Genomic DNA, 26,687 nt, shown 5'->3' with positions numbered 1-26,687 from the left:
ACCAATCATTATAGAATAGTCATATCAGTACTTATGATTAAATTGGATTTTCAACTATATGAGATGTCATTAAATTATTCTCTGATTAATGAAAGCATAACCTGTTTTATTGGCTGTGGGTGAAAAAGCTCACAAATATAGTAAAATCTGGCTATAAAAATAGTTATCTTGAATGAGTCCAGCTCAGTAATAACCTCTTCCCCTACAAAAGAAAAACACACTGAGGGACAATAAAGAACGAAGATTTTGAGTATCCCAGGACAGGTAAAAGCAGAGCTTAGAAACAAAGAACCCTAGATTGGATTTTTTTTTTTTTTTAGTTGATTGGTTTGGTACTTGGAGGGGGAACTATGCTGTGATTTGCACTGTTAATAAAAGGCCCATCTTTACCCGAGCGACAAGGAACAAGATTAGAAGAATGAATAATGAGAAGAGGCAAAGATGTGACAGGTCAGTAAATGGTAATAATCTCTTTAAATGAAGTGGTTCGGTAGTACAGGAAATAGATTGTAGAATTTGCATTATGTGATCTAGCAAGTCAGGTCAATTTAGTTTCATTCAACAAAACTTTAATGGATGACGACTATGCTCACTAAAATCAATGAGGAGCTTATAAGTTATCTGAGGGGAGAGAGTGGTAAACAATTTAAAAAGTGCCATTACTTTGTACTTTCCTAGTCTTCAAGTTACTTATTAGCACTTCTAGATGCCTGATGTATCCACTTTTTCTCTCCAGCATCTCTCAGCTGCCCTCCATTTTTCTATTTATCTTAATTTTCATGATCCATTATTTTAAAAAGTCTTTTGGCAGATACCTTAATCTCCTTGGCTTCTGACCTTCCATCAGATTTACCTGGCAAAATCCCAGCCTGGATTAATTTATCAATTTGTTTTGGAGTATCCATGAGTTCCCTTATTTCTGGCTTACAGAGGCAGGCACCTGGGCCATGGGAAGAAACCACACACTCTGACAAATTGGTGACGAAAATGAATTCATTGTTACTAATCTTAACTGGGCCCTTAATAATGTTACTTATCCTTAATGTTCTTTTGTTAACTCACATGTATACAATCTACAGTGACTATTTCACGCAACCTCTGCTTTCCTAAATCTCTTCTATTACTCCAATGACACCACACTTTTCTTAGTTTTCTAATTCTTAGGTTGACCTAAGTCTACTTTGCCAGCTCCTTCTTCCCCACTTCACCTTTAAATATTGAAGTTTATTGAGACTTGGTTGTCAGCCTTCTTACCTTACTTTCTTAGGTGATTTCAGCATTACGTAATTTTAGTAACTATCTCTAATAATACTGTATAATAGAAATATAATGTAAGACACATATGTAATTTAAAATTTTTCAGTAGCCACATTAAAACTAGGACTTCCACTGCTGGCCGAGATGGGTAATGGGGACTAAATCCACCTTCCTTCCTGAAGCAACTCAAAAACCAGACAAAGTATATATAACATGGTTTTCAAGACATTGGACATTAGGCAATGAAGGGCAGTGGTTTCTGAGACACAGGAAACAAATAAGGTGAGTCTTCTGATTGCCCAGCTTACTGTCTTGAGTTTCCAGGCTGTAGTTCAGGAAGAGGGAAGCCAGATGGATTATGGCAAAACCTCTGAGTTGAAGAGATGGAGCTGAGAGTCCAGGAAGACCAAAGCTAGAATTTGCAGTTAGAGCTTGCAGGATCATTGCCTAATGTCTAGTGTTTTATCTAGAGAGGAGATGACTGTACAGAAATTAGCAGGGTGTCCTCTAGAATATTCATCAGAGTACTGATTGGTGCATAGATCTGGAGAAACTACCCAAGGCCAGGGAAAGATTCAGTTACAGGATTAGGGGAAATGTTCTGGACACTCACCCAGGCTGAGAGTAGTGTCTATTCCTGATGGGTAGTCTCAAAAGCCTCAGTCATGGGGCGTTAGGTAAAATACTCAGAAGAGCCTTGCCCCAGTAGTGTGGAGTAATAGTTAATGCTAGGCCCACCATAACAAATCTTAGAAGCAAGACTCAAAAGGATCAAACTGCTGCCAAGAAACATAACTGTATCCCAGAACAAAGCCCAATATGTGTAGGAACTAGAAAAATATTCACCATCTAATATAGTAAAATTCACAATGGCTGACATCTAATAAAAAATTACCGTTCATTCAAAGAAGCAGGAAAAATATGACCTATAGTGAGGAAAAAAAATGAATCAATCAAAACCCATCCATAAGTGACAGATGTTAGAATTATCAGACAAGGACTTGAAAACTTATTATGAGGGTATTCGTTATGTTCAAGGAGTTAAGTAGAGAAATGGAAGATTTGAAAAAGACCCATATTGAACTTCTGGAGATGAAAGCTACAATATCAGAAATGAAAAAGATAAAGAATGGGATTAGTGGCAGATTAGATAGTGCAGAAGAAAGGATTAATGAACTGGAGGATATAGCAGTAGAAATTATCCAAAATGAAACACAAAGATTAAAAAATAAAGCAAAAATTAATATACTATCAGTAAGCAATGGAACAAGTTTTCTCCATATAATTGTAGGCCCTGAAAAGGGAAGGGAAGAGGGAGACAGAAAATTATTTGAATAAATAATACCTGAAAACTTTCCAAATTTGATGAAAACATTCTATAGGTCCAAGAAGCCCAACAAAGCCCAAGTGTAAGTAACATGAAAACTACACCAAGTCACATTATAATTGAATTACTCAAAACCAATGATAAAGAGAAAATCTTAAAATTAAAGACAGGCAGAAAAAAAAGACATATTGAAGAACAAAGATAAGAATGTTGTCAGATTCATTGTCAGAAGCGATGCAAACAAGATGATTGGTTAACATCTTTAACATATGGAAAGAAAAAAACTCTATCAACTGAGAATTCTATACCCAGGGAAAATATATTTAAAAAATGAAGACAAAATAAAGAATTGTTAATTGGAAGTGATGGATCTGTTCATTATTTTGATTGTGGTGTCTTCTCTCTGTTTTTCTTGGTTGGTCTAGCTATATGTTTGTCAATTTTGTTGATCTTTTCAGAGAACCAATTTTGATTTCATTTGTTTTCTCTGTATTTTTCTATTTTCTATTTCATTGGTTTCTGTTCCTGTCTCTGCTTTCTTTTTGTGTAGTTTCTCTTCATTTTTTAGATCTCATCTGAAGAGGTGGAAGCTTAGGTTAATTTGAGATCTTCTTTTCAATATAGGTATTTAAAGCTGTAAAGTGCTTCTAAGCACAGCTTTCAGCATATCCCATATATTTTAATGTGTTGTTTACATTTTCATTTAGCTTGAAATGCTTTCTAATTTCCAATGTGGTTTCCTCTTTGACCCATGTATTACTTAAAAATATATTCTTTCATTTTCAAATATTTGTGAATTCCCCAAATTTTCTTTTGTTGTTGATTTGTAGTTTAATTCTGTTGTGGTTGGTGAATATACCTTGTATGATTTAAATCTTTTAAATTTATTGAGACTTGTTTGGTGGCCTAGCACATGGCCTCTCTTGGAGAATGTTCCATGTGCGCTTGTAAAGAATGTGTATTCTACAACAACTAGAAGGATATGCAGCTATGACATACAGCTATCTACTGGGGCTTTGGGGGAAAAAAAAAAGGAGGAGGATTGGCAATAGATGTTAGCTCAGAGCCGGTCTTCCTCAGCAAAAAGAGGAGGATTAGTATGGATGTTAGCTCAGGGCTGATCTTCCTCACAAAAAAAAAAAAGAGAATGTGTATTCTGGTGTTTTTGAGTGGAATATTCTATAGATGTCTGTTAATTCAGGTTGGTTGAAATTGTCGCTCAAGTCTTCTACGTCATTGTTGATTTTCCGGTATCATTTCCTTTTTTTTCACTATTTCTTGTAAGGCAGGTCTACTAGCAACAAATTCTCTCAATTTTTATGTGGCAATATTTATTTTGCCTTTATTGTTGAAAGATAGTTTCACTGGATTTTGGATTCTTGGTTGACAGTTTTTTTTCCTCTCAGCCTTCTGGTTTCTGTTTTTCTGATAATAAATCAGTTGTTAATCTTGTTGAGATTCCCTAGTGCATGATGAGTAATGTTTTTTACCTTTTGCTACTTTTAATATTTTATGTTTTGGCTTTTGACGGTTTGGCTATTGTGGGTTTAGGTGTAGATCTCTTCGAGTTTATCCTTTTAGAGTTTGTTGTATCCTTGGTATTTGATGACCTTCTTGGATATGTAGATCAATGTTCAACAAATTTGGGAAGTTTTCCTCTATTATTTCTTCAAATATTTTTCCTGCCTTCCTCTGCCCCCTCCCTACCTCCTCCTCTTCTCACTTGGAATTTCTTGCACTGCATTATGTGCATGTTAGTGTGCTGATGGTTTCTATAGGTGTCTGAGTCTGGGTCCCCGCCCCCAACACCTTTATTGTTTAATTTTATTCAGACTGGATAATGTCTACTGATCTGTCTTCAGATTTGCTTTCTTTTTTCTGTAAGCTCCATGTGCTGTGGAGTACTTTTTAACTCCAGAGTTTCTATTATTTTTTACAATTTCTGTGTTTTTATTGTTAATCTGTATTTGATGATTTATTGTCTTCATACTTTAATTCCTTAAACATGATTTGTTTTAGTTCTTTGAACATATTCATAATAGTTGTTTTGAAGTGTTTGTCTGCTAAGATTTACATATGAATCCCCTCAGAGATAGTTTTTATTGACTGCTTTTTTTTTCTGTTTATGGGCCATACTTTTCCTGTTTCTTTGCATGTCTCATATTTTTTGTTGAAAACTCGACAATTTATTTTATTTTATTTTTGTGAGGAAGATCAGTCGTGAGCTAACATCCATGCCAATCCTCCTCTTTTTTTTTTTTTTTTTTTTTTGCTGAGGAAGACTGGCCCTGGGCTAACATCTGTGCCTATTTTCTTCCACTTTATATGGGACGCTGCCACAGCATGGCCAGACAAGCAGTGCCTCGGTGCGTGCCCGGGATCTGAACCCGGGCCACCAGCAGCGGAGTGCACGCACTTTAACCGCTACGCCACAGGGCCAGCCCCAAAACTCGAGATTTTATATAATATAGCAACTCTAGATTCTACCCCTCCTTCCCCCCATTTTCCTGGGTTGGTGGTGGTGGTTGCTATTTTTTTATGTTTTGTGATCAGCCAGTGATTGTTTAGAGATTGTGCTTAAACTGTGTGAATCAGTGAGGCTTCTAACATTTGCTAAGAGTGTCTGTGTATGGATTAGGGCATTCAAAATTCAAGCAGTTTATAAGTCTGCCCTGGCTTTTACTTTCTGCTTGTGCAAGGCCTCCTATTCACCAGGAATCAGTGTATAGCTGGGGCCCTCTGTGGTCTCTTCTGTGCATGTGTGTAACTTTCAGGATCCCCAAGAATATGTGGGAGCTTATCAGAGCACACTATGACTGTCTTGTTCTGCAGATTTCCCTGTTACATTTTTGACTTATCTGTTGTTTGTCATTGGTTGCTGTTGATTTCAGTAGCATGGAGCTTTCTGTTGGAGATCCAAATCATACCAGTCCCCTCCAGCAGTGGGAAGGCTGTTGATGCTCACATCTAGTATTGTGTTGTGCTAGGGGTTGGGTAGGAGTAGCTCCATGTTAAAATTTCCAGAGTTGTTGTTTTTGATAATATTGACCAGTTTTGTCTGTGGAGAGGTTTGCTGAGCTCTTCACTCTGACATTCTGGAAGTTCCACCTTCTGTCACTGCTTTTTCTTTTGGTGAGGAAGATCAGTGCTGAGCTGACATCTGATGCCAATCCTCCTCTTTTTGCTGAGGAAGATTGGCCCTGGGCTAACATCCGTGCCCATCTTCCTCTACTTTATATGGGATGCTGCTACAGCATGGCTCTAGAAGCAGTGCGTTGGTGCGCGCCTGGGATCCGGCGAACTCCGGGCCGCCGCAGCGGAGCACGTGTACTTAACCGCTTGCACCACCGGGCCGGCCCCCTGTCATCACTTTTATAACAACTTTATAACCGCTTTTTTTGCCTCTGCCCTCACTGGATTTTAATCTATTCTTTCTCTACCGATAGCCTGAGTGATCTTTTGAAAATGGAGTCTGATCGTGTCACTTTCTTGCATTAAATCACTTATCCATTGCTTTAAGGATAAAATCCAAAGATATTACAGTCTACAAGGCCATATGAATGATTTAGCTTCTGCCTACCTCTCCAGGCTTGTCTTGATCACTCCTCTTCACTTCTTCTTTAGCCACAGTGGCCCCTTTTTAACCTCCTGGAAGGCACCAACGTCCTTCCCATGTTAGAACTTTCACATAAGCTGTCCTCTGTTTGAGTGCTTTACTGTGCTTCTTCAATTGATATCTCCTTGTTCATCAGGTCTGTTTCCATGATATTTCCTCAGGGAAGCCTTTCCTCAACTCTACTCAGACCAGAATAGATTTCCTCAACTTTATTGTCATCGCACACTGTTTTCTTTTAAGTAGTTATCATATTTACAGTGAAATATGTATTTGTGCAATTATTTGTTGAAGATAAATAATTTATTTACTTGTAATGTCTTTGAAGGCAAGGCATTTTCTCATTCCTTGTTGTATTTTCTAGTTTAGTGCCTGTTACATAGGAAATTCTCAATAATTCTTTTGAATGAGAATGATTCTGTAGATATAAATGGGCACATATAAATGGGCACTTGACCAGGGGGAGAGAGAAAGGCCTATAGGGAAGGCTTCTGGAGGAGGTGATAAATAAGTTGAATCCTAAAGTATGTGTAGTAAACAGCCAGTATGTGTTAAGGTAGCTTCTAAAAATATCAGTAGGTTTAAAATGCCTCCTGTCTGGTATATCAATACTCTGCACAGACATCAGTATATTTGTCTCAAAAGTTTGACAATGTTTATAATTCAACCATTTGAAATAGCATTAATTAAATGCATTATTACATTTATATTTGTAGTTATATAAGTAGTGGAACTCAGAATTGAGACTTCTTGCTAATCTGACCTTGAGTTTGATTTCTGGCTTTAATAAATAAGCTTCTATCTTGTTCCCTTTCCTTGTCTTGGTCATGTCTTTCCTATTCAAGCATCCTTGGAACTAGGGCCCTGTTCTGTCTGGATCAGACCCAACCCCAAATTCTCCAAAATAAGCCTTTGACCTAAAACTCAAGATTGGCAGCTGGGAAGCTGTCATTTGATTTGCTATAATATCTTTCTTATGTTCTTTTTTGGGAGCAAGATGGGGATGGACAAACACCTCTAGCATATCCCAGTAGCTGATTAGACACCTGTAGCATGTCCCAGTAACTGATGCATATCACAGTAGCTAATATTCAGGGGAAGAATGGAGTAGCTCAGTTTAGAAATAGTTGTATCAAAATAGAGTTACATAAGCTTGGACCTGAAGGGCTAATTCTACACTATCTCTAAAAAACTTGGTTGTGAAAGTAAACAGAACAAGAACTCTTGTTTCCTAGGAGTTCTTTATTACCAAGGTTTTTCTATACTACAGATAATCACCATTGATATTTTAAAAATTACATTTTTCAAAAAGAGAAGGGACCCTAGAAAAATATTATAGAGTTGTGCTTCTTCCTTAATTTTAGATTTTGTTAGTTCTGGAAACAGAACTTTAGAGAATACATACCTTGGGCCTTCAGGAATGTCCATCTCAGGATGATTATTGGTATTCAATATTAGTTATTGTATAATAATAATAGTAGTAATAATTATGGTGATTTTTCATGTAGTTAGAACTCAGGCAGGGTAAATTGAATATGAAACAATATATTTTTGGCAGGATTTGCTTCTTCATTTGTTGGTCTCATGTCAAAGACATATGTGTTTGGTGGGTCTAGATGGAATGGATATTATACATTAAAAACAATAATGAAGCTTCTGAACTTCTGATACTCAGGAGGTTTAGCATACTGCAGCTGGTTGGCATAAAGTGCTGTATTTCTCACAGGGTTAAAACTGAAAGAAAAAAGTCTGGATGAATAGTTTGCTGGCATATGTTTCTTGAATTGTTGGCTATTCTGGTGTCAACTTTTATGTTGAGAGTTTCATGTTTTAATGACAAAAATATTTACTGGAAATTATAGCTTGGAAAAGAGAACCACTTTCCTGCTTCTGCAAAAAGCTAGGTAGAGCACTGATGTGGGGTAAAGTAGCTGTGGAGTTTTATATTCAGATTGTATGAACAGTAAACAGAGCATCTAAAATAACCACTTGCACATTGCAACAAACACATCATCATTTGCTTAAAAAAGAGTTATAATTACAGTTGACGAAGCATGGACACCATAAAAAATGCATTAGTTTGGCTTGACACATTAATTACCTGTTTTTGCAGATGTTTTTATGTATTGTTGTGTGAACAGTTTACAAAATAATTACAGGAAAGTCATATGGAAAATAAACTAAGTGGGTGGTTTCTCGTCTAAATATTTTCATTCGTGTGAATCTGTGTGAGGCACAGCTGCTCTGTAGCAAAAGCGGAGAGAGAGGAGGATTCTCGAAGGGTTTTTTTATTAGATGGTCCCTGTCATCAGTATCACCACATTTTTATATCTTTAGTAACACAGTTTAAAAACATTAAAGTGAGAGGGTTGGTTTAATCCCTGTGATTACTGGAGAAAACCTTAATTCTGATCAGAATAAATGTAGAGATCTATGAGTATTTTAAATTTTTTTTTTTCCTCCCCCAAAGCCCCAGCAGATAGTTGTATGTCATAGCTGCACATCCTTCTAGTTGCTGTATGTGGGACGCGGCCTCAGCATGGCTGGAGAAGCGGTGCGTCTGTGCACGCCCGGGATCCGAACCCGGGCCGCCAGCAGAGGAGCACGCGCACTTAACCACTAAGCCACGGGGCTGGCCCCCTATGAGTATTTTAAAGTAAACCAAGTTAAACTAAAAAACCCTAAATGGAAAACTGCTGCGATTTCAGTATAGTCATGTGCCGCATAATGATGTTTTGGTCAATGACGGACTGCATATATGACAGTGGTCCTATAAGATTGGTACCATATATCCTAGATGTGTAGTAGGCTATACCATCTAGTTTTGTGTATGTATGCTCTATGATGTTCACACAACGACAAAATCACCTAAGGACACATTTCTCAGAATGTATCCCTATTGTTAAGTGACCCTGACTGTACCTGTAGGTTATTAGGCACTCTGAGAAAGAGTTAATCATTATTTTGTAATTACTTGAGTTACATAGTTTTGTATAACTTATAGCTTAAGTTATATCTTAATAATTAAACATTGAGTCTTGTATAAATTGCACAGAAGTTCAGCTTATCTATTCTCTTTTAGGAAGTATTGAAAATGTAAATCTGGTTTTTCTCGGAAGCTTACTGTGTTGCCATTAGTGGTCTCAAAGTGTTTTTCATTTGAAAAATAACCAGATCATTGTGCAGGCATATTGTACTTTTACAAACTGTTAAGAAGCACATTTTCCAAAATTGTAATTGTCAAACAATAAAAAGAGAGTTTATAGATTTCATTCTATTTTACATAATGGTTTATAATTACTTAGAATATCTGCGCTGTATTTCCCTCATTGATACTGTTATGACAGTTTTTCATAAAATTAAATTAAAATGTAGACTCTCTTTTTAGTCCAACCATGCCACTCCTATGCTATGTTCTTCTGTATTCATTTTTTATTCATTTCACCTACACAGTGATAAAGACAATTATTATATACATTTTCTGACATGTATTTCATGTAACTATTGTATAAGTTAGCGAAAGGCATTAAGTTATAGAAAGAGGTAATTGGAGCATCTCTAGGCATGAAGGCATTGTTATCAGACCGTGTAAATATTGGTGCAAAATTATTCGTTTACTTTTCCATTCATTTGTTTAACAAAATGTTGTTGAGGATCTTCTATAATGGAATGTTCTAGGACAATGTTGAGATGACTGTAAGCATTGAGATGCCTGTGTCTGAATGAAATAGATGCTCAGTAACTTTTAGACAGCTCTCCTGAAGGGGTAGGAGCGGCAGGAATAAGTGGTTTGGAGAACTTTGACACTCTGGTGGCATACTTAAAGAAAACCAATTGTTGAGGAGGATTTTCTTTGTTATCCTGAAATGGGCTTCATATGTGATATACTCTGGGAGTATTGATTGACACATCCTTTGAATTGCTGAAATGTGGAGATACATATCTTCGCATTAAATCAATCTGAAGAAAGATGGGATAGAGTCTGTTCTAATTCTGGTATGTACTAAGTCAATTTAATTTTTAAGGTGGGGATGCATTAAAGGAGAATATGAAACTTCTAGGATTGAGAAGAATTAACTGCTTATAATCAGTAATTCTGTGGATCACTTTACATCATCTCAAAGGAAGAATATGTGATTCAGTATCATGACATCAAGAAAACAATTGTTGGGCTTTAGAGTCTTCTGTGGATTTGCTACTTCTCCTAAGATGTTTCTTATTAGCCGGTGAAAGAATAAGCAAAAACCTTTGTGGGGGTTGGGGAACTTTCCATATTTACCAGTATGGCAGATAAAAAACTCTTAGTTTATGTGGCGTTTCATTTCCCAATTTCCCCCATCTTAGTTTTATTCCATTTTGTAAGGCAAAATTTTAGCTCCTTGGTTTTAATTTATTCCTTTTTCCTTTAATATATCTCTAGGTGCTTTTAGTCTTTTTATCTTAATCTTTTAAAAGCCATTTGGTTAGAGCATAAGGGAAATTTAGGGGATTATTATTATTACCGTAAGGGACACTTAGGGGCTTGATTACTTATTTACTTAATTTATTAATTACCAAGAGTTTATTGTCACAAAGAGACTGGCCAGGCAATGTTGTTTTGAAGAGATTGAATGATTAGTCTTTTGGGTACTACCCTTTAAAATTGCAAAACAAAGGAAAAATAGGTTTGGGGAGCAGAAAGAATTAGCTGAATCTAAGAGAAAGCTGTCTCTGTAGGCATTTAACACTCTATGATCTAATGATGTGTTAGTTTTCATTCAGTATTACTGTTAGTAGAAAACCTGCTAAACAGCGTTGAAAGCAATCATAATTGAGGCAGTGCTTGGGCATGAATATTATTATGACTTGCTTTTACTATTCTTTGGTAACTCTTTGAACTTCTAGGGGTCACATAACACTTGGTTTTGAGAAAACGTTAATGGAGGGTTGGTTAAATGCAAATGGGAAGCAGATTCCCTGACTGACCGGGTTCGCGTTATACACGGGAAGGCTGATGGCTCCAGAGTTGTGGTAGACATGTAGAACCATAAATTACTCTTCTTCTCAAGGTTGCCTTTTGTTGTCAGAACACTTAGTGTAAGTCAGAAATGGTAGGTTATACCTGAAAAGAACAAAAAAACCCATTAAATATAATAAATCAGCACTTAAAAAAAACTATAACCACCAAGGCCATCTCAAACAGGCGTTCTTTTATGTGACTAAAGCTGTTTAAAAAAAAAAAAAAAAGAAGCACCGACAAACAAAAACTCATTCCAGCAAACCCAGGTTGATTTGGATGTTCTTTCTAATGTGATAAATCTGAGTAAAAGCCAAGCATGCTTGACCAAGAGTACAGCAGCATAGAGCCTATTGGAGAGTGTTTGTGGAGTAGGGAAATAAAGATAAGAAGATAAGAGGTGACTAAGTAGAGTCTTATGTGGGGATTAAATTCTGTGCCTGTGGTGAAAATCAAGTATAGTCAAAATACTCTTAAAAATCCCTTAAAATTTCCCGTAAAATACAGATGTAGATATACTGTCTTTCGAGAAGTCGAGCATGGCCAGTTCCTCCTCCAGCATTGCTTTTCTTTTGTTGAATCAGTTTTGAGGCATCAGTTATATTCTTTTTAGTGACTAGGGGTAGAATAACAGAATTGAAAGAACTACTTTTTATTCTAGTTTGTGAGACTGATTTTCTTTACTTCCATGAGTGAAAATAAAATGCCTTTTTATTTTTTAATGGGTAAATGCCTTTGTTTTCCAAAGAAATTCTTGGGTAACAAGGATGTTTGAGAGACCAGTTTTTCTCAGAAAGGCTAACTCTCTTACACATAGTGTTAAATTTATACCTCTTTGTAGCTCTAATTTTCCTGTGTCCTTGTCTATCGTTCTTCAGTCTCTCTCCTTCTCTCTGATTCTACTCTGCTGTGTTGTGTGATAGGCTCCTGTCTCAACTCCTTATGTTTATTTTCTCTTGGTCTTTGTTTCCATACTCACTTGTACTTGTCCCGTGCTCTGCATTTTTCTTGTTCTACTTGGTAACAGTAGGATAATCTAATTCAAATTCAGTTACCTGAAGTGTGGTCTCTTAAGACCTGGTTTAGGTTTAGGCTCATATTAACTTTGTACCTGAGAAAGGCATTTCACATCCCTGAGCCTCAATTTCCTTAGTTATAAAGGGAAGGTACTCTATCTCTTGTGAATAGAATTTGATATTATGAAGGAGTGCCAAGTGGTGATGGCTTCTTGGATAACTTAGAATTTCACAATCCTATTATCTATAGACTGTCCCCTCTATAAAACTTCCCTTAGTAACTTAAGTCAGAGTTGGTGCTCTGAGAAATGCAGGATAGGCAGTCCAGCGTTTCTAAAAATTCCAGTGATGACTTTGGAATTTCTCCTCATTTCTATTCTGTTACACTATATTCTTTCGTAGATCACACTCTATAATCAGCTTGTATCCATCCTCTCACCTGATCAGAAATTGATAAGGGAGAGTAAAGAAATGCAGGTTGACACAATACATAAGACATCTTTTATGGTACACCAGAACATTTTTTTTTTTTTTTTGGGGAAGATTGGCCCTACGCTAACGTCTGTTGCCAGTCTTCCTCTTTTTCTTTTCTCTCCCCAAAGCCCCAGCACATAGTTGTGTATCATAGTTGTAGAGTTGTAGCTCTTCTATGTGGGACGCCACCTCAGCATGGCTTGATGAGCGGTGAGTAGGTCCTTGCCCAGGATCTGAACTGGCGAACCCTGGGCCGCCAAAGCGGATCACGTGAACCCAACTTCTCCGCCACTGGGCGTGCCCCACACTAGACCTTTTTGACATGAAGGTTAGTAAATAATGAGAGCAGTTTTTCTTTTTTGAATGCTGAAGCCCAGTGGAAATTCTTGCTCTATGTGAATGATTAACAGAAATGTAGAGAAACTTATTGAAGGTATTGGTTTATCTTTAAGTAGAATGTAAAATATGTATCCATTTTTAAAAGCATTTAATGTGTCCACCTGGATATATTACTGAAGAAATAATAGCCACATGAGATTTTAATATGAGATTAAAAGTTGAATTCCAGATAACCTAGTTTTCCTTGAAAACGGATCATTATGGGCTGTGTGTCTTAAAATGAAGATAAAGAAATTAAGGGTAGAGTCAATTAAAATTTTAATCAATTAAAATCTCTTTAAAGTCACATTTATCAATAATTTGATCAGTTAAAATTATTCTAGAAATCTATAGATTAGTCTTTTCTTTCTAGTACTCACAAACCTCAGTAAGTATCCAGCAGCAGCAATCTACAAGAGGTGTTTTTCATCCTTGGCTGCTGCTGTTGATCAGCAGTGGTTGTGACCTACTTTTAAGGGCTGATAAGGAAGGAGTCGTGGTATGTATATTTAAGGTTACATTTAAAAAGCCTTCCAGCATTTCCATCACTTTGTTGTTTCCATGGAAGCGGAACCACTATCATCAGCAGGAGTCCATTTCAACTGCTGGCTTCCGGTTCTTGTTTCTCTGTTACTATGGAGACTGCCTAGAAAGTGACAGAAATACCAAAAGTTTAAAAAACAGTGATTTGATTACAAAATATGATTTAACTCTAGCTTTAATTAGGTGTTCCATAATCTTGACATTTTTGAATTTCAAATTATTTTGGCAGGGAAGTTGATTTTTTTGTGACTAAAGCAAATTTTGAAGTTTTATTAAAGTTTAATTCACACTGAATTAAAAAACTAAATTGCTAGTTTCTATTGGAGTTGAGCCTAAGATGAATCAAAAATTCTAAATGGGAATTTAAATTAGGGCTTGAAAGGCATAACCTAAAATGAGAAGAGCTAATGATAATGGGATTAGCAGTTAGAGTTCATGAACAGTAAACTCAAAACTAAAGGACTAGTAGTGTGTAGAAATAGTGAATATTTCTTATTTATGTGGCACATTTTATCTTCAAAATATGTTATAGTTACTTAGGTGATTTTCACAAATTATATCCATTTTTCAACTGAATAAAAATAAAAACTTTGGGTTTAGAAATTAAGTAAATTTTAAGGACAGAGACGGGAAGCATACTGATAGTAATTGAGGTTTGAGGAGTTGGAGAATTAATAAATATAGATTGTTCTGCAGTTAAAAAGCAACAGAGATTCCCCCCCCCCCAAGACCAGTTATATTTGTGAATTACTCATAAGGGAGAGAAGAGATGGAATAGTAATATAAAAACTGTGAAAGGAAAGTTATTTAGCAAAATTGCAGTTCCAACTTTGTTGCAGTTTTTCTTTGAGGTCTGTATTCAGTCAGGCTTCTTTGGTTTGCAATCACAAAATCCACGTTTGAACGACCTTAGGCATAGAATGGCAGGAATGTAGGTTCAGCTGAAATCAGGGACCCTGGTCACATTAGGATTTCTGTTTTTTGTCTTTCACATCTGCTTCTCTCTGTCAGGTTCCTTCTTTCTGATTGGCTTTTTGTGCATTGGCAGAAGCTATGGCTGCTGGCAGTTCCCACTCCTCTTATTTGCATTGTCGATAACAGAGAAGGACTGATTGGCCCAGTTTGTGTTGGGCCAATTCTCCCTTTTTCCAGCTGTGCCCACAAGGGTAGGATTCTATGGTTGGCTCAGCTTGTGACAAGGGGGCTCACCTTTGGCTAACTAGTAGTGACTAGAGGGACTGAGATTTCAAACAAGATAGCAGGTTCATTCAAACCATGTTGTTAAGAGTTGGTAGTGGCGGCGGGGAAGAGGTGGAGGAGTATGCAGGGGAGGAGAAATGGGGCATGTCCCAGAAGAAATAGAAGATGCTGTTCCAGGCAGAAATAAGAAGAGGTTTTTCCACTAGTAGTCTTTTGGGGAAAAATGTCTGCTTCACTATAAATCAGTTCCCTTCAATTCAGCAAACCAGGTAACATTATTTTGTAGGATTTGGTTTTGAGAGAAAAACCAAGGTCGAAAACCTTTACAGTTTAGTGCTTCCTGTGTTACCGGCTCCGTTGTAGTGCCTTTTGTGTGTGTTGTCTCCTTTAATCTCCACAGTCATTTGAGGTATATATTTCCGTTTTAGAGAATGAAGAAGAGGTTCAGAGAGTTGAGATGACTTATCATCGATCACATGACTAGTGAGAGGCAGAGTCAGAAGTCAGATAACCAGGGTTTCTGGAATGTAATCCAGGGCACTTTCCACTGTATGATACTTGCTTTTTGGTTAACTTCATTCAGAAGATACACAGGGTGAATTATAAAAACAGTACTACGTATTAAGAGCTTTGATAAAAATGAATCATGAATAGTATCAAATATTATTTTTGAAAGGAACATTAGAGATCATACAGTATAGTGGTTTTTAAACTTCTTTCACTCTCAGCCATGGAATCCTTTCTTCAAATGAAATGTTATATCACAGTCAAGTATATAAAATGGATAAAAGCATAAGATCATCCCACTTTGGAGAGGAGAGAGCCCAGTACTCTGTGGGCTGGGCCACCTCTTTTCTAACGTCTTGAGGTCTTTGGAGACCACACTGAATACCTTTTGTTTAGGGAAACCGAGAGCCAGACAGGGTAAATGACTTGTTCACTTTAACATAGTTGTATATTACAAAGATTTCAATCACATTCTTGTTTTCACTTGTAAAGTGGGTGACAATTTCTTGTTAATGAAAAAACCATGAAGCTTTTAAAAATCAATTAGAGTGAATCAGAGTTACCTTAAATAATTTTATTCTCTAGTTTGGTGATACTTATACAGCATATTATATCCATGTCACAGCTATTATCACACATCTATTGCATTTAGTCCTATTGGTTGAGTTGGACGACTGTATACTGTTTGGATTAGGCTAGTCTTTTGTCTTCAGAGCTTTTTATGCTGCATTTCTTGTATCTTGATCCTCCTATAAATTATATTAAGTTCTCTATACATATTTGTATAGGCGAGTTTCAGATTTTGGGTAAATGAAACTCAATGGGGTAATATTTATTTATTTATTTATTTTTTAAGAACTTACAGCATATTTTTTTTTTTTTACAATTTTATTTATTTATGTATTTTTTCCCCCAAAGCCCCAGCAGATAGTTGTATGTCACAGCTGCACATCCTTCTAGTTGCTGTATGTGGGACGCGGCCTCAGCATGGCCGGAGAAGCGGTGCGTCGGTGCACGCCCGGGATCTGAACCCGGGCCGCCAGCAGCGGAGTGCGTGCACTTAACCGCTAAGCCACGGCGCCGGCCCTGGGGTAGTATTTAGACTTTGTTGAAATTATTAACTTTGATGTTTGTTCCAGTTTTGAATCTCTCTTCAGTTAGAAAAAATGAACAAACAGTGAATTGGGTAAAAGGAAGATAATCTTCAGATTGGATAAAAGAAAGTTTATATATTTTTTACATGTCCAGACTGTTGTTTTCTTCTTTTAGGAGAGTCCAGTCCTACCCGTCGAGAAGCTGTGAAGAGAAGAACAGCAGAGTATCTCATGCGAGCAGAGAGTCTCTCTAGCCTTTATAAAGGAAAACCTCAACTTGATGACCTATCTCAGGTATGTCTTATGTTTCATTTTGTACTTTCTTTAGCCATTTTTGCTGTCTTGAATCTCGGCTTTATTTCTAATTAGAATGTGAGAATTTTGGTCTTTGAAATTTTATCAATAATTTCCTTAGAAGTTATTGGTGGAAAGAAAAGTATTAAAGCAAACCACCAAACGTGGAATAAAATGGGACTTGCTTTCTCCTTCTTTCTCCACCCGTTGTTCCTTACTCCTCCTCTAGTATCCCCATGTGTAGAATGACAGTAATTTATACTGAATGTTATTTGAATTTTTTAAAGTTATGATTCTTGTTCGATTCTTATACGTCTTATTGATTCATGCTAAAACTAATCATTTACGCATAAGTCCTACAAGTATCTGCTATAGATCACCTAGAATTATGAACAGGGATGTTTAAATTATTTGGGACTACCCCTAGTCTTGTCTAGAAAGCAGATGAATGCTTAAAACTTTAGAAACATTGCGACTTATTATTATTGTTTTTATGTCATTTCTGTCTGGATTTGGCAAATTTCTAGAGGAAACTTTTTTGTTATTTTTTTCTTTATATTAAACTAAGTTTTTTCTGATGCAATTTAAGAATCATATCTTTTAGAGTTGGGAGAAAGTGTTTATTTTCTTAATTGATCTAAGTGGCAAGCAGGCTTGGATGCACACACATACACATAATACAAATCAAGTGCCTACCTAGTAAAAAGACCAGCCTGTAAGCCAAGCTTTTATAACTTTATAACTAACTTAATAAGTTTTAGCCCTATTTTTCATCTCTCCTCATATAGTGCTTTGTATACTCTTTTCCACATTTTTTTATGCTTTATATGCTTTTTGAAAATTATAAAATGTCTCGGTTTTCTAGTTTATAAACACCCAATATTTAATCTTGATTCATTGGACCACTGAAACTTTTTGTTGTTTATTTTCTGAGTCCTTTTCATTTTTTGTGTGACCTTTTAAAACATGCAGTTATCAAAACTGTACTTATTAGTGAGGATTTTTGATGAAGTGTTTGATCATTCCTTTTAGAACGAAAAGATTATATTCCAACTTGGAAGTAATATGCATTTGTTACTTGTTCTAACAATGAATATGCTTTAAATAAGATCTGCTGACTCATTTGCAAATTGTTAATTATTGTGAATCTTTTATTCTGTATTCTGTTTGCTAATTTTTCCTAAGTTTCTTGCCTTTAACTCTTTTTTTTTTTTTTTTTGTGAGGAAGACCAGCCCTGAGCTAACATCCAATGCCAATTCTCCTCTTTTTTGCTGAGGAAGACTGGCCCTGGGCTAACATCCGTGCCCATCTTCATCTACTTTATAGATGCCTGGGATCCGAATTGGCGAACCCTGGGCCGCCGCAGCGGAGTGCGCGCACTTAACCGCTTGCGCCACCGGGCTGGCCCCTCCTTTAACTCTTCACTATTGAATTTTATCTTTTTTAAATGGAATATTTATCTAAAGATTACTTTGAATTCAGTTCTTATTTTTGATAGAGTTGGCAGCCCTTCCTGTGTGCAATCCTGACATATATATTCTCAATTCTATTTTTGAGGACATTGATAACAGTATTAAATAGGATGGACCCCTATGAATGAACTTGTTTTACTAAATCCGTCTTGTATATAAATATTCCAGAAATTTTACAGAGTCAAAATTACCAGTATTCTATTCTTTCTATTAATGTAAACTTTGCACATTCTACCTGTACTTACTCATTCAAACTCCCTACTTATGCATCTCCTGTTACTTTTCCTCATAATCACTTCTATGGAGGAATAATTTATTAGGCAAATAAATATATAAAGCCTGCTGTATAGTTTTTGACTTAGAGAAAGGAACCATGAAGTATATCAGTCAGAATTTCCCTTCAATCATAGCTTCTAATGAAAATAAAACAAAAGATATCTAATATAGGAAAGCTGATTGTATTAGGTTGTATATTAATTCACTAAGCATCTGTTAAGTCTATGTTTGTATATACCATCCAGCTATGAACACTTTGGAGTTATACAAAAGATGATGACACAGTCTCTGATCTTGCAAAACCCTATAGCATAATTGAGGACCCAAAATATGTACATAATTGAGGAAACAAAAGTTAGAGAGAACGGTAAGAGCCAAATAGAATGATGACAACTTATATCAGAAAGGGTAAAAAGGGGTGCCTAGTGTATCAAATTTGATAAGCTAGGATGCTTTTCAGTTCTTAGGCAAGGAGGCTAGAGGAGAGTTTTTCTTCCTAGAGCAAAATGTTTTCCTTTTATGTGAGCAATTGCTTTTTATTTTCGCTTTTGTATTTTATTCTATTAAACCTGGCCCTTATTTAGGTCAGGGACATGCTTTACTGTTTTCTTATCTATAATTTAACTTAAAGGTCTAGAGATTGGTTGGTGATTAGCTTGGCGAATTCATTATTTCTCTTCTTTAACAATCTTTGGGCCTCAATTTCGACTAACATGATGAGAGGATTGGTGTAAATGATTTCTAAGGCCCTTTTAGCTCTTAAATTCTGTGCAAAGCAGATATTATTTCCCTCTTGAATCCATGTGCAAATGTTTCTTTCTAGCCTGGTTGATTAAGAAAATAAAAGAATCCTTTCTGATTAAAAAAATTTTTATTGATTACTGTTTTCCCCTTTAGTGCTGTCTAGGCCATGGCGCCCTCTATCCAAGTTTTCTGTGATGGCTTAAGCTTCTGCTTTATTGAATTTATTTATGAGACTCTTATGTGGTAAATATAAAAGTTCTGAATTTCCCAGTCGTTGATGGTAACATCCTTTTCAAAGAAGGCCAGAAAGGAACAAAAGCGCTCTCCTACTCCTTCTTCGTTTCATTACTTCATTACTAAAAGGCTCCAAGAAAATTTAAGGAGCATCTTATAGAAAAAAAGGACGTGAGCTTTGTTTTAAGTACAGGTGAAGTCTTAACTGAAGGAGATAGATTTTTTCCTTTTCCTTTTTTTTAAAATTGTAGATGACTGAATAATTTAAGAATTAATGTTAAAAGGGGATTTTTCTGGAAAAGACTTGCAATAGCTTTTGTGCAATTTTTAGCTCTGGAAATTTTAAACTCAAGATGAATGAAATTTAAAAAACGATAGTAAATGGTCTAAATTTAGGACATAAAAGATTGAGTAATTTCTTAAATGTGAAAACATTTTTTTTTTGGTCACGCAATTACAAGGTGTGAATGAAAGTTAATACATAAATGTATGCATTGCCTGAATCTTTTGTAGATTTTGAGTACAATTGCTATAATAATATTGAAAATATATTTCTATTGTGCATTTTGTTTGCTGGCATTATTGGTATTTCTCAATTCTTCTTTAGAAAATATTTTAAAGTGAGTATTGTGTCATCCTCAGTGAGACGTGGGCTGAGCAGAGATGGCAGTCAGGGGCATTTTAAATCAGTAATAGGACTGTGATTAAGATTCATGCTTGAAATGTGATCTAAGAGAGGCTTAGGAGACTGGGATTGAGGGTTACAGGTTGCCAAACCACTTTGACTTTTTGGCAAACCAAAAGTCTGCAGATGAAGCCAAGTTCAGAAACTCTAGTGTAGTTAACTATCAGGGTTCAGAGTGCGGGTTCTAGATATGTTCTTTGTAGTGCTTTCCTTTTGCCTTTGATTACTTATTACTTCTTTTCCCCTAAATAATGGTGACTTTTGTTGTTAGTGTTGTCAAGTCAATTCTGACTCCTAGTGACCCTGTGTACCCAGGGCAGAACCCTGCCTGGTCTTTTTGAGCCATCCTCACATCTTCTGGCACTATATCAGCCGGTGCTGTGCTGCTAATGCTCCGCTGCTATTCATAGGGGTTTTCATGGCCAATTTTTTTGAAAGTGGGTGGCCAGGACCTTCTTCCTAGTCAGTCTAGGCTGGAAGTTCTCCTGAAGCCTGTCCACCGTGGATGACCCTGCTGATATGTGAAATACTGGTGGCATAGCTTTCAGCATCACAGCAATACGCAGCTGCCACGGTATGATAACCGACAGATGCATAATGTGGTTCCCTGACTGGGAAATAACCCAGGCCTTGGCAGTGAGAGTGCTGAATCTTAACCACTAGACCACCAATGGTGACTAACTCTCCGGTTGCTTGAGGAGGAATAGCTAACCCTACTCCAGATATGGTTGGTGGGCCAGTAGCATCAACATCACCTGAGAGCTTGTTGGAAATGCAGAATCTTAGGCCCCTCCACAGACTGACTGAATCAGAATCTCCATTTTAACAAGGTCCTCAGGTGATGTGCATACGTGTTAAATTTTGAGAAGTACCGTACTAGCAGATTGGTAAGAATAGAGATTGATCTCACTGAGAACAGGGAATAATATCAAGGGAAAAGACTGTGGGCAGGATAAACAGCCACTTCAAAACAAAACAAAACAAAACCCCAAACCAAAAACAAAGCTTCACTTAGCTGTTTAGAGACTGTAGAACAGAAATAGAAAATAGGTTTTACTAGTGTGTTAACTCTAGTCCTCTGGTAGTGGCTGTCAAGAGCACTGTATCGAGAGGCAGAGTGTGGGATTAACAGTGGTGTCTACCGTGGGCTCGCCCAGTTGAGTGGTATGTACTTGCCATCTTTGGTTTTGAAGATTCTTGGATCTTCATATATTCTTGCCTCTTCCCCCTCCTTGCACCCTGTATTTAGTTTTGGTGTAGATGAATACAACTACTCCTTGCTTCTGTAGGCATCTTCGGCTATGGTAGCTCCTACATACCAGGGAAAATTTTAGTTTTTTCGTTAAGGAAATCAACCATGTTGCCTAGAAATACATTGCATCTCTCTCCCCCGCCCCCACCTTATAGCCTTGGGCTGAGGTTTCCCCAAACAATGCTATATTATTTTATAAATAAGATTTAATCCCCTCTTATCTGTTACTTAGTTTTGTCACCTTAGACAAATTGCTTACCCTTGCTGCTTCTCAGTTTTCTCATCTGAGAAAAAGAGAATACTGGACTTGATCTCTGTCTCTCTCTGTTCTTAAAATTCTGTGGATTTATGTTTCCTTTTGCCTTCTGAAAAAAGGAATAGATCTATAGGGATTCTACCCAATTTAAATGCTGCATATAAGAAATATAGAATTTTTTTATTGATGATTTTATTTCATGATCTTTCTTTGTTCATTTCTCTGATCTTACACTTTTATAGATGGTTAAAGTAGAAACAGAACTTTAATGATCACTTTGCCTTTGGTCTTTCCCCATTACCATTTCACCATTTCCGTCTTTGCGCAAGTAACCTTACTAAATCACTATTTTCATTGGGTTGTTTCTCGAATGAAAACTTGTTGTCTAGACTCTGGAGAATATAGTCCAGACTTTTCTTCCTGGCATTCAAGGCCTGCGAAAACTGACTCCATGAATGTGATTTTATTTTCCTCTGTTCTCCAATTTGAATATTTTTTCCCCACCTGGCTAATTTCCTTCCCATGCTATATATAATATCTTTTTCCTAAACTGATTTCGACATAGCATTTAAAATCACCTTTAGTCTCACTTCTTCCTGAGACAAGAGTTTATCATACACTAACTAGTGACTTAGCTCTATTGTCTTGTATTTTTAAAACAATGTTTTGTTATTATTTAACTTTTTATATATTTGGCTTATCTGCTCAAATAAATTGTAAACTTCTTGAAGTTAGGGATTGTGCATTTTTCGTGTGTGTGTGAGGAAGATTAGCCCTGAGCTAACATCTGTTGCCAGTCCTCCTCTTTTTTTGCTGAGGAAGATTGGCCCTGGGCTAACATCTGTGCCCATCTTCCTCTACTTTATATGTGAGACTCCTGCCACAGCATGGCCTGATAAGCGGTGTGCAGGTCTGTGCCTGGGATCTGAACCTGCACACCCCAGGCCACCAAAGCGGAGCATGCAAACTTAACCACTGTGCCACCGGGCTGGCCCCGAGATCGTGCCTTTTGATGATTTATATCCTTTTTGGTTACCATGCGCATAGTGGGCACACGATAATTATTTAGTGAAAGGTGCAGTAGAGATTTTGTAGTTTGAATCTGCTGTTGAAATTGCTAAAGTGAACTGAAAACTTTCTTTGGAAACTGAAAGATCCAATGACATCGGTGAATAAGGTATAAGTAGGAGGTAGGGATGTTGGAGGCATTCGGCCATATTTTCAAAGACTAATGTAATGGATATATTATCATTTAAAGTATTGTTTTTCCCCTATAACTTTTCTTCAACATTCCTTTTAGCAAAATCACAAGCAAGTCTTACTCTTTCTTGATAGTAGAGTAGGGGGAGATGAATTTTCAATTATCAGACTGTGTTGCATAGTAGAAAGACGGCAAGCATAGACAAAGGAGCTGGTGTCTAGTCTTGGATCTTCTACTGTCTCTGTTTCTGACCACAAACACTCGACCATTGTGAACTTCCCTTTATTACCTGTAAAATGGGGATTATAATAACAACTTCCTGTAAGTACCACACTCAGGGTAGGACGAGGGATGAAGATGAAATAATGTAATATAAATTAAGATAGAAGAGACTGTTTCTGTTATATGTCTGTTTACTTGTATGACATGAAGATATCTTGCTAAATGTTTTTATAGCCTTAAAAATTCCCCTTAGATTTTAAGCTTTTAGGGAGGCAGAGATGTATCTGTTTTTTATAGCATCTATCTCAGCCCCTCATGAAGTGAGATATTAAACAAGTATTTTTTTGACACATATCCTAGAAGTATTAATTACATCAATTTAAAAAGATTATTATCCAGTCCAGTTGCCACTATCACTGGTGTTCTCAAGTGTCTTTAAAAAATAAAAAGTTGTCATCGTCTTTTTCTTAAAATCAAACATCACCTGTTCAGGCATATTAAAGTTAGTATTTGCTTGCTAAACCTAAAAACAAAACAAAAAAAATTTGAAAGCAATTAGAATTGCTGCTTTTAGAAAATTTCACAAGTGATAGTTTTCCAGTTGTAAGTGATACCTAATTTATCTATGCAAACTCCCTCCATTCTTCTTCCTTCCTCTCTTTTCTGCTGCCCTTTCCTTCTAACTAACGTGATAGGCACTGTGAATATAGAGATGAATAAGGCATATTACCTGTTCTCAGGGAGCTTCCTGTCTAGTGACGATGGTCTGCACAAGGACCTGAAGTATCAAAAATGGTACCTCAGTATCTCTGTTAATCATGACATTTGATTAGCGGGGATATTTCTCTTCCACTCATGGGGGGGCACAATGTTTCTTATGTATTCTAATAGATTTTTGACAACAAAAATGTCTGCTTTGAGGATATTATAAGGCTTTGTGTCTCTTGTCATCCTTTGCAGCATCACTATTTTAATATAAGGATTAATATAACATTGCTTTCTGGTTATAGATGCCAAATGGAAGTATCTTTGGAGTTTATCTAGTCTAATGTCTTACTTTACTGATAGAGAAAAACTAAAACCAATGGATGGGAAGTTAGGATCACCGATCTTCAAATATTTGAAAAAATTTTTCTTTCTCCTGTAAATCATCTCTTTTCGGGGCTTAAACAACCTCAGTTCTGATAATTATTGGTTATATGATGGAGTTTCTTAATTTTTCATCATTATTGGTAATTCTTCGTGTTGACCTTGAATCAGCCAGTCTTTCTTAAAATACATAGTGTATTTATAAAGTAACATTAAAGGACTATAGTTTCATGATGAGAGAGAATGACTTTTGTTCCCTCTGTCCCCAAGTTTAAATGTTGTTTTTTAGTCCCACTACCCCCTTTCTGAATTACTCTTGAGACCAAGTCTGGGGTAAAAATAATGCAGTGATTGATTGTTGGCTCAGTTATCCATTTGTTACAAAGTTTCATTATAGCTGCACAGTTCTAAATTGAGTTATTGCTCTAGAAACTATATCAGCTCATTAATTTTTCTTTTTAAAATTTTGTTTTCAATGTTATCCTGATTTATTTACTTGCAACTTTTTTCTTGCTTTTTCTTTTTGATTTTATTTCTTTTTTTTTTTTTATTTTACATTACAGACAAACAGAAACTTCCTCCTTTCATCTTTCCATTCTCTCATTTATGATAAATTTAGTTTCCTTTGGCCTGGCATTTGCTTCAGCAGGCAGTTTTCCTTCAAGTACCTCCCTGATTGATGTATAATCTTTGATATCTTCCATTAGCCTCCAGGATCACTAAGTTCAAGGCCCCCTTGGAACCTAAGGAGCCCTGCCGAGGAGCTGAAGGCCTTCAGAGTCCTTGGGGTGATTGACAAGGTAATTCTTCAGTGTCTCTTCAAGAGTTCAGTTATAAATTGACTGCATGCTGACATTATGTCTTTGAAGCTTTGGATCTTAAGGATATGAAACAAAAGGAGAAATGACTCAAATGCATCTGCACTTTAAAATAACAAAAGCAGAAGAGAAAAAGCTTTTATCTTAGCAATTCCTGTAAGGTCATGCAAAATATATTTGAGCTGAAGGAGAAGGTGCATATTTGTTGGCATTCAGTCGAGTAAGGGGTTTGGTTTTATAAACTTATTATAGCAGGGTAAAGATACATTTTGTGTTAGTTATAAAAACTTGTGAGTCAGTAGTTGTTCAACGTTAAGTGGTATAGTCAACCTAGTGATGAGAAAGAAGAATGCCATTCTCCTGATAACTCATTTATTGAGCACCTACTATGTGTCAGACCATATATTAGGCATTTTATATAAAACAACGTACTTAATCCTTGTTGTAACCCTGCTCTTTGCATCTTGGTGGGAAAGTGATATTTATAACAGGTTAATAAATAACTTGCCCAAAAGTCACATAGCTAGTTTAGGGTAATGCTGGAATTCAGACCTAGATCTTTGTGACTCCAAAAGCTGTGCTTTTTCCAATACACTAAACTCCCCCTCCAAACACACATAGTTTTATATTGGAATAAAAATATTGTGATAACAGAGATATCTGCCATTGAATTTCTACAAATTTGATGACATCTCTGATATGCCAAACATTAACAAGACTGGGTCTGTCAGAGTGTTTATAAGTGTAATTTTAAAACCATAACCCAATAAAGCATGTTTTAAATATATTTGATCAACCACCACTTTACCTTTCAAAGTAAAATAAAATGCTTTATTTAATATTAGGTATAAATTAATAAATCTTTTTTGCATTAACCATCTTTTATGATGTTCATTTGTAACTTAATGTTCATTGGGTACTTCTTGTGTTGTAAAGTGTGCATATGATTCCATGCTAAAATAGAACAATATGCAGTATATCTCAGGCAATTCAGACTATAGCTAATAGTTTTTCCTGACTTTTCCAGTTTGGAGAACATTCCATTTGAGCGTACAAAGAAGCAAAATAGTAATTAGATAGTTCTAGGTTGTTGGATTTCTGTGCATGCAAATGTGCTTTTTTTGATGTACAGTGTCTGCTTCCTCTCTTATATCTGTTTATTTTGACAAAGTGTGACATTTTGTTGCTATGCTCTAATCGTGAGTAAGTCACCTTGAAGTCCTGGTAATAGCTGTGAGTCTCACAGGTTTATCCAAGTAAGGACTTTTGACGGTGGAGGAATTCTTAAGTTCTATGCCAAGGCATAATTCGTTATTGTTTTTATTCTGTTAACCTGGGAAGTGTGTTTGGTGTTTAGAAGATGACGTATAACTTTTCTAAGTAGACATAAGGAAATATGTATGAGGAAATTAATAAGCTTTGCAAATAATCTTTTAAAATTTGTAACATTGTTTCTACTTGGTAAAAACATGAATAGGTAGATTTTTAAAAATCTGAATTGTTTTTTAAGATAAATTCCTTTCCATCATACCAAGGAATACCTAAAATTTGAGTTTTAGAAACTTGAAGTTTGGAAGACAAGTGTTGAATAAATTTATATACTAGAATATACACAGGATGCATTCATCTAGCCTGTACAGAACGGTTTCTCTGATTCTGTTTCATTACAGTATTTGTTCTTTATGAGTTACTTTGAGTGTTATTACCTATTAACTTAGGAAAATAAAATTTCCCTAGG

At 36.2% G+C, this 26,687-nt stretch overlaps 1 protein-coding gene across 1 annotated transcript in view; it reads left to right on the top strand.

Moving 5' to 3' along the window:
- The window catches only part of RPS6KC1 (ribosomal protein S6 kinase C1), a 178,245-nt gene that overhangs the window by 84,716 nt on the left and 66,842 nt on the right, over positions 1-26,687 (top strand). Inside the window, exons 7-8 of the mRNA XM_004424901.3 lie at positions 16,581-16,699; positions 24,839-24,931. Coding sequence (XP_004424958.1) covers positions 16,581-16,699; positions 24,839-24,931 — 212 coding nt within the window. The remainder of the gene's footprint in view (positions 1-16,580; positions 16,700-24,838; positions 24,932-26,687) is intronic.

Source organism: Ceratotherium simum, chromosome 2 (genome assembly GCF_057802395.1).
Source record: "Ceratotherium simum simum isolate JZ-2026a chromosome 2, ASM5780239v1, whole genome shotgun sequence".
NCBI lineage: Eukaryota > Metazoa > Chordata > Mammalia > Perissodactyla > Rhinocerotidae > Ceratotherium > Ceratotherium simum.
The sequence above is the reverse complement of the archived record's forward strand: the minus strand, read 5'-3'. Positions and strand labels throughout refer to the sequence as shown.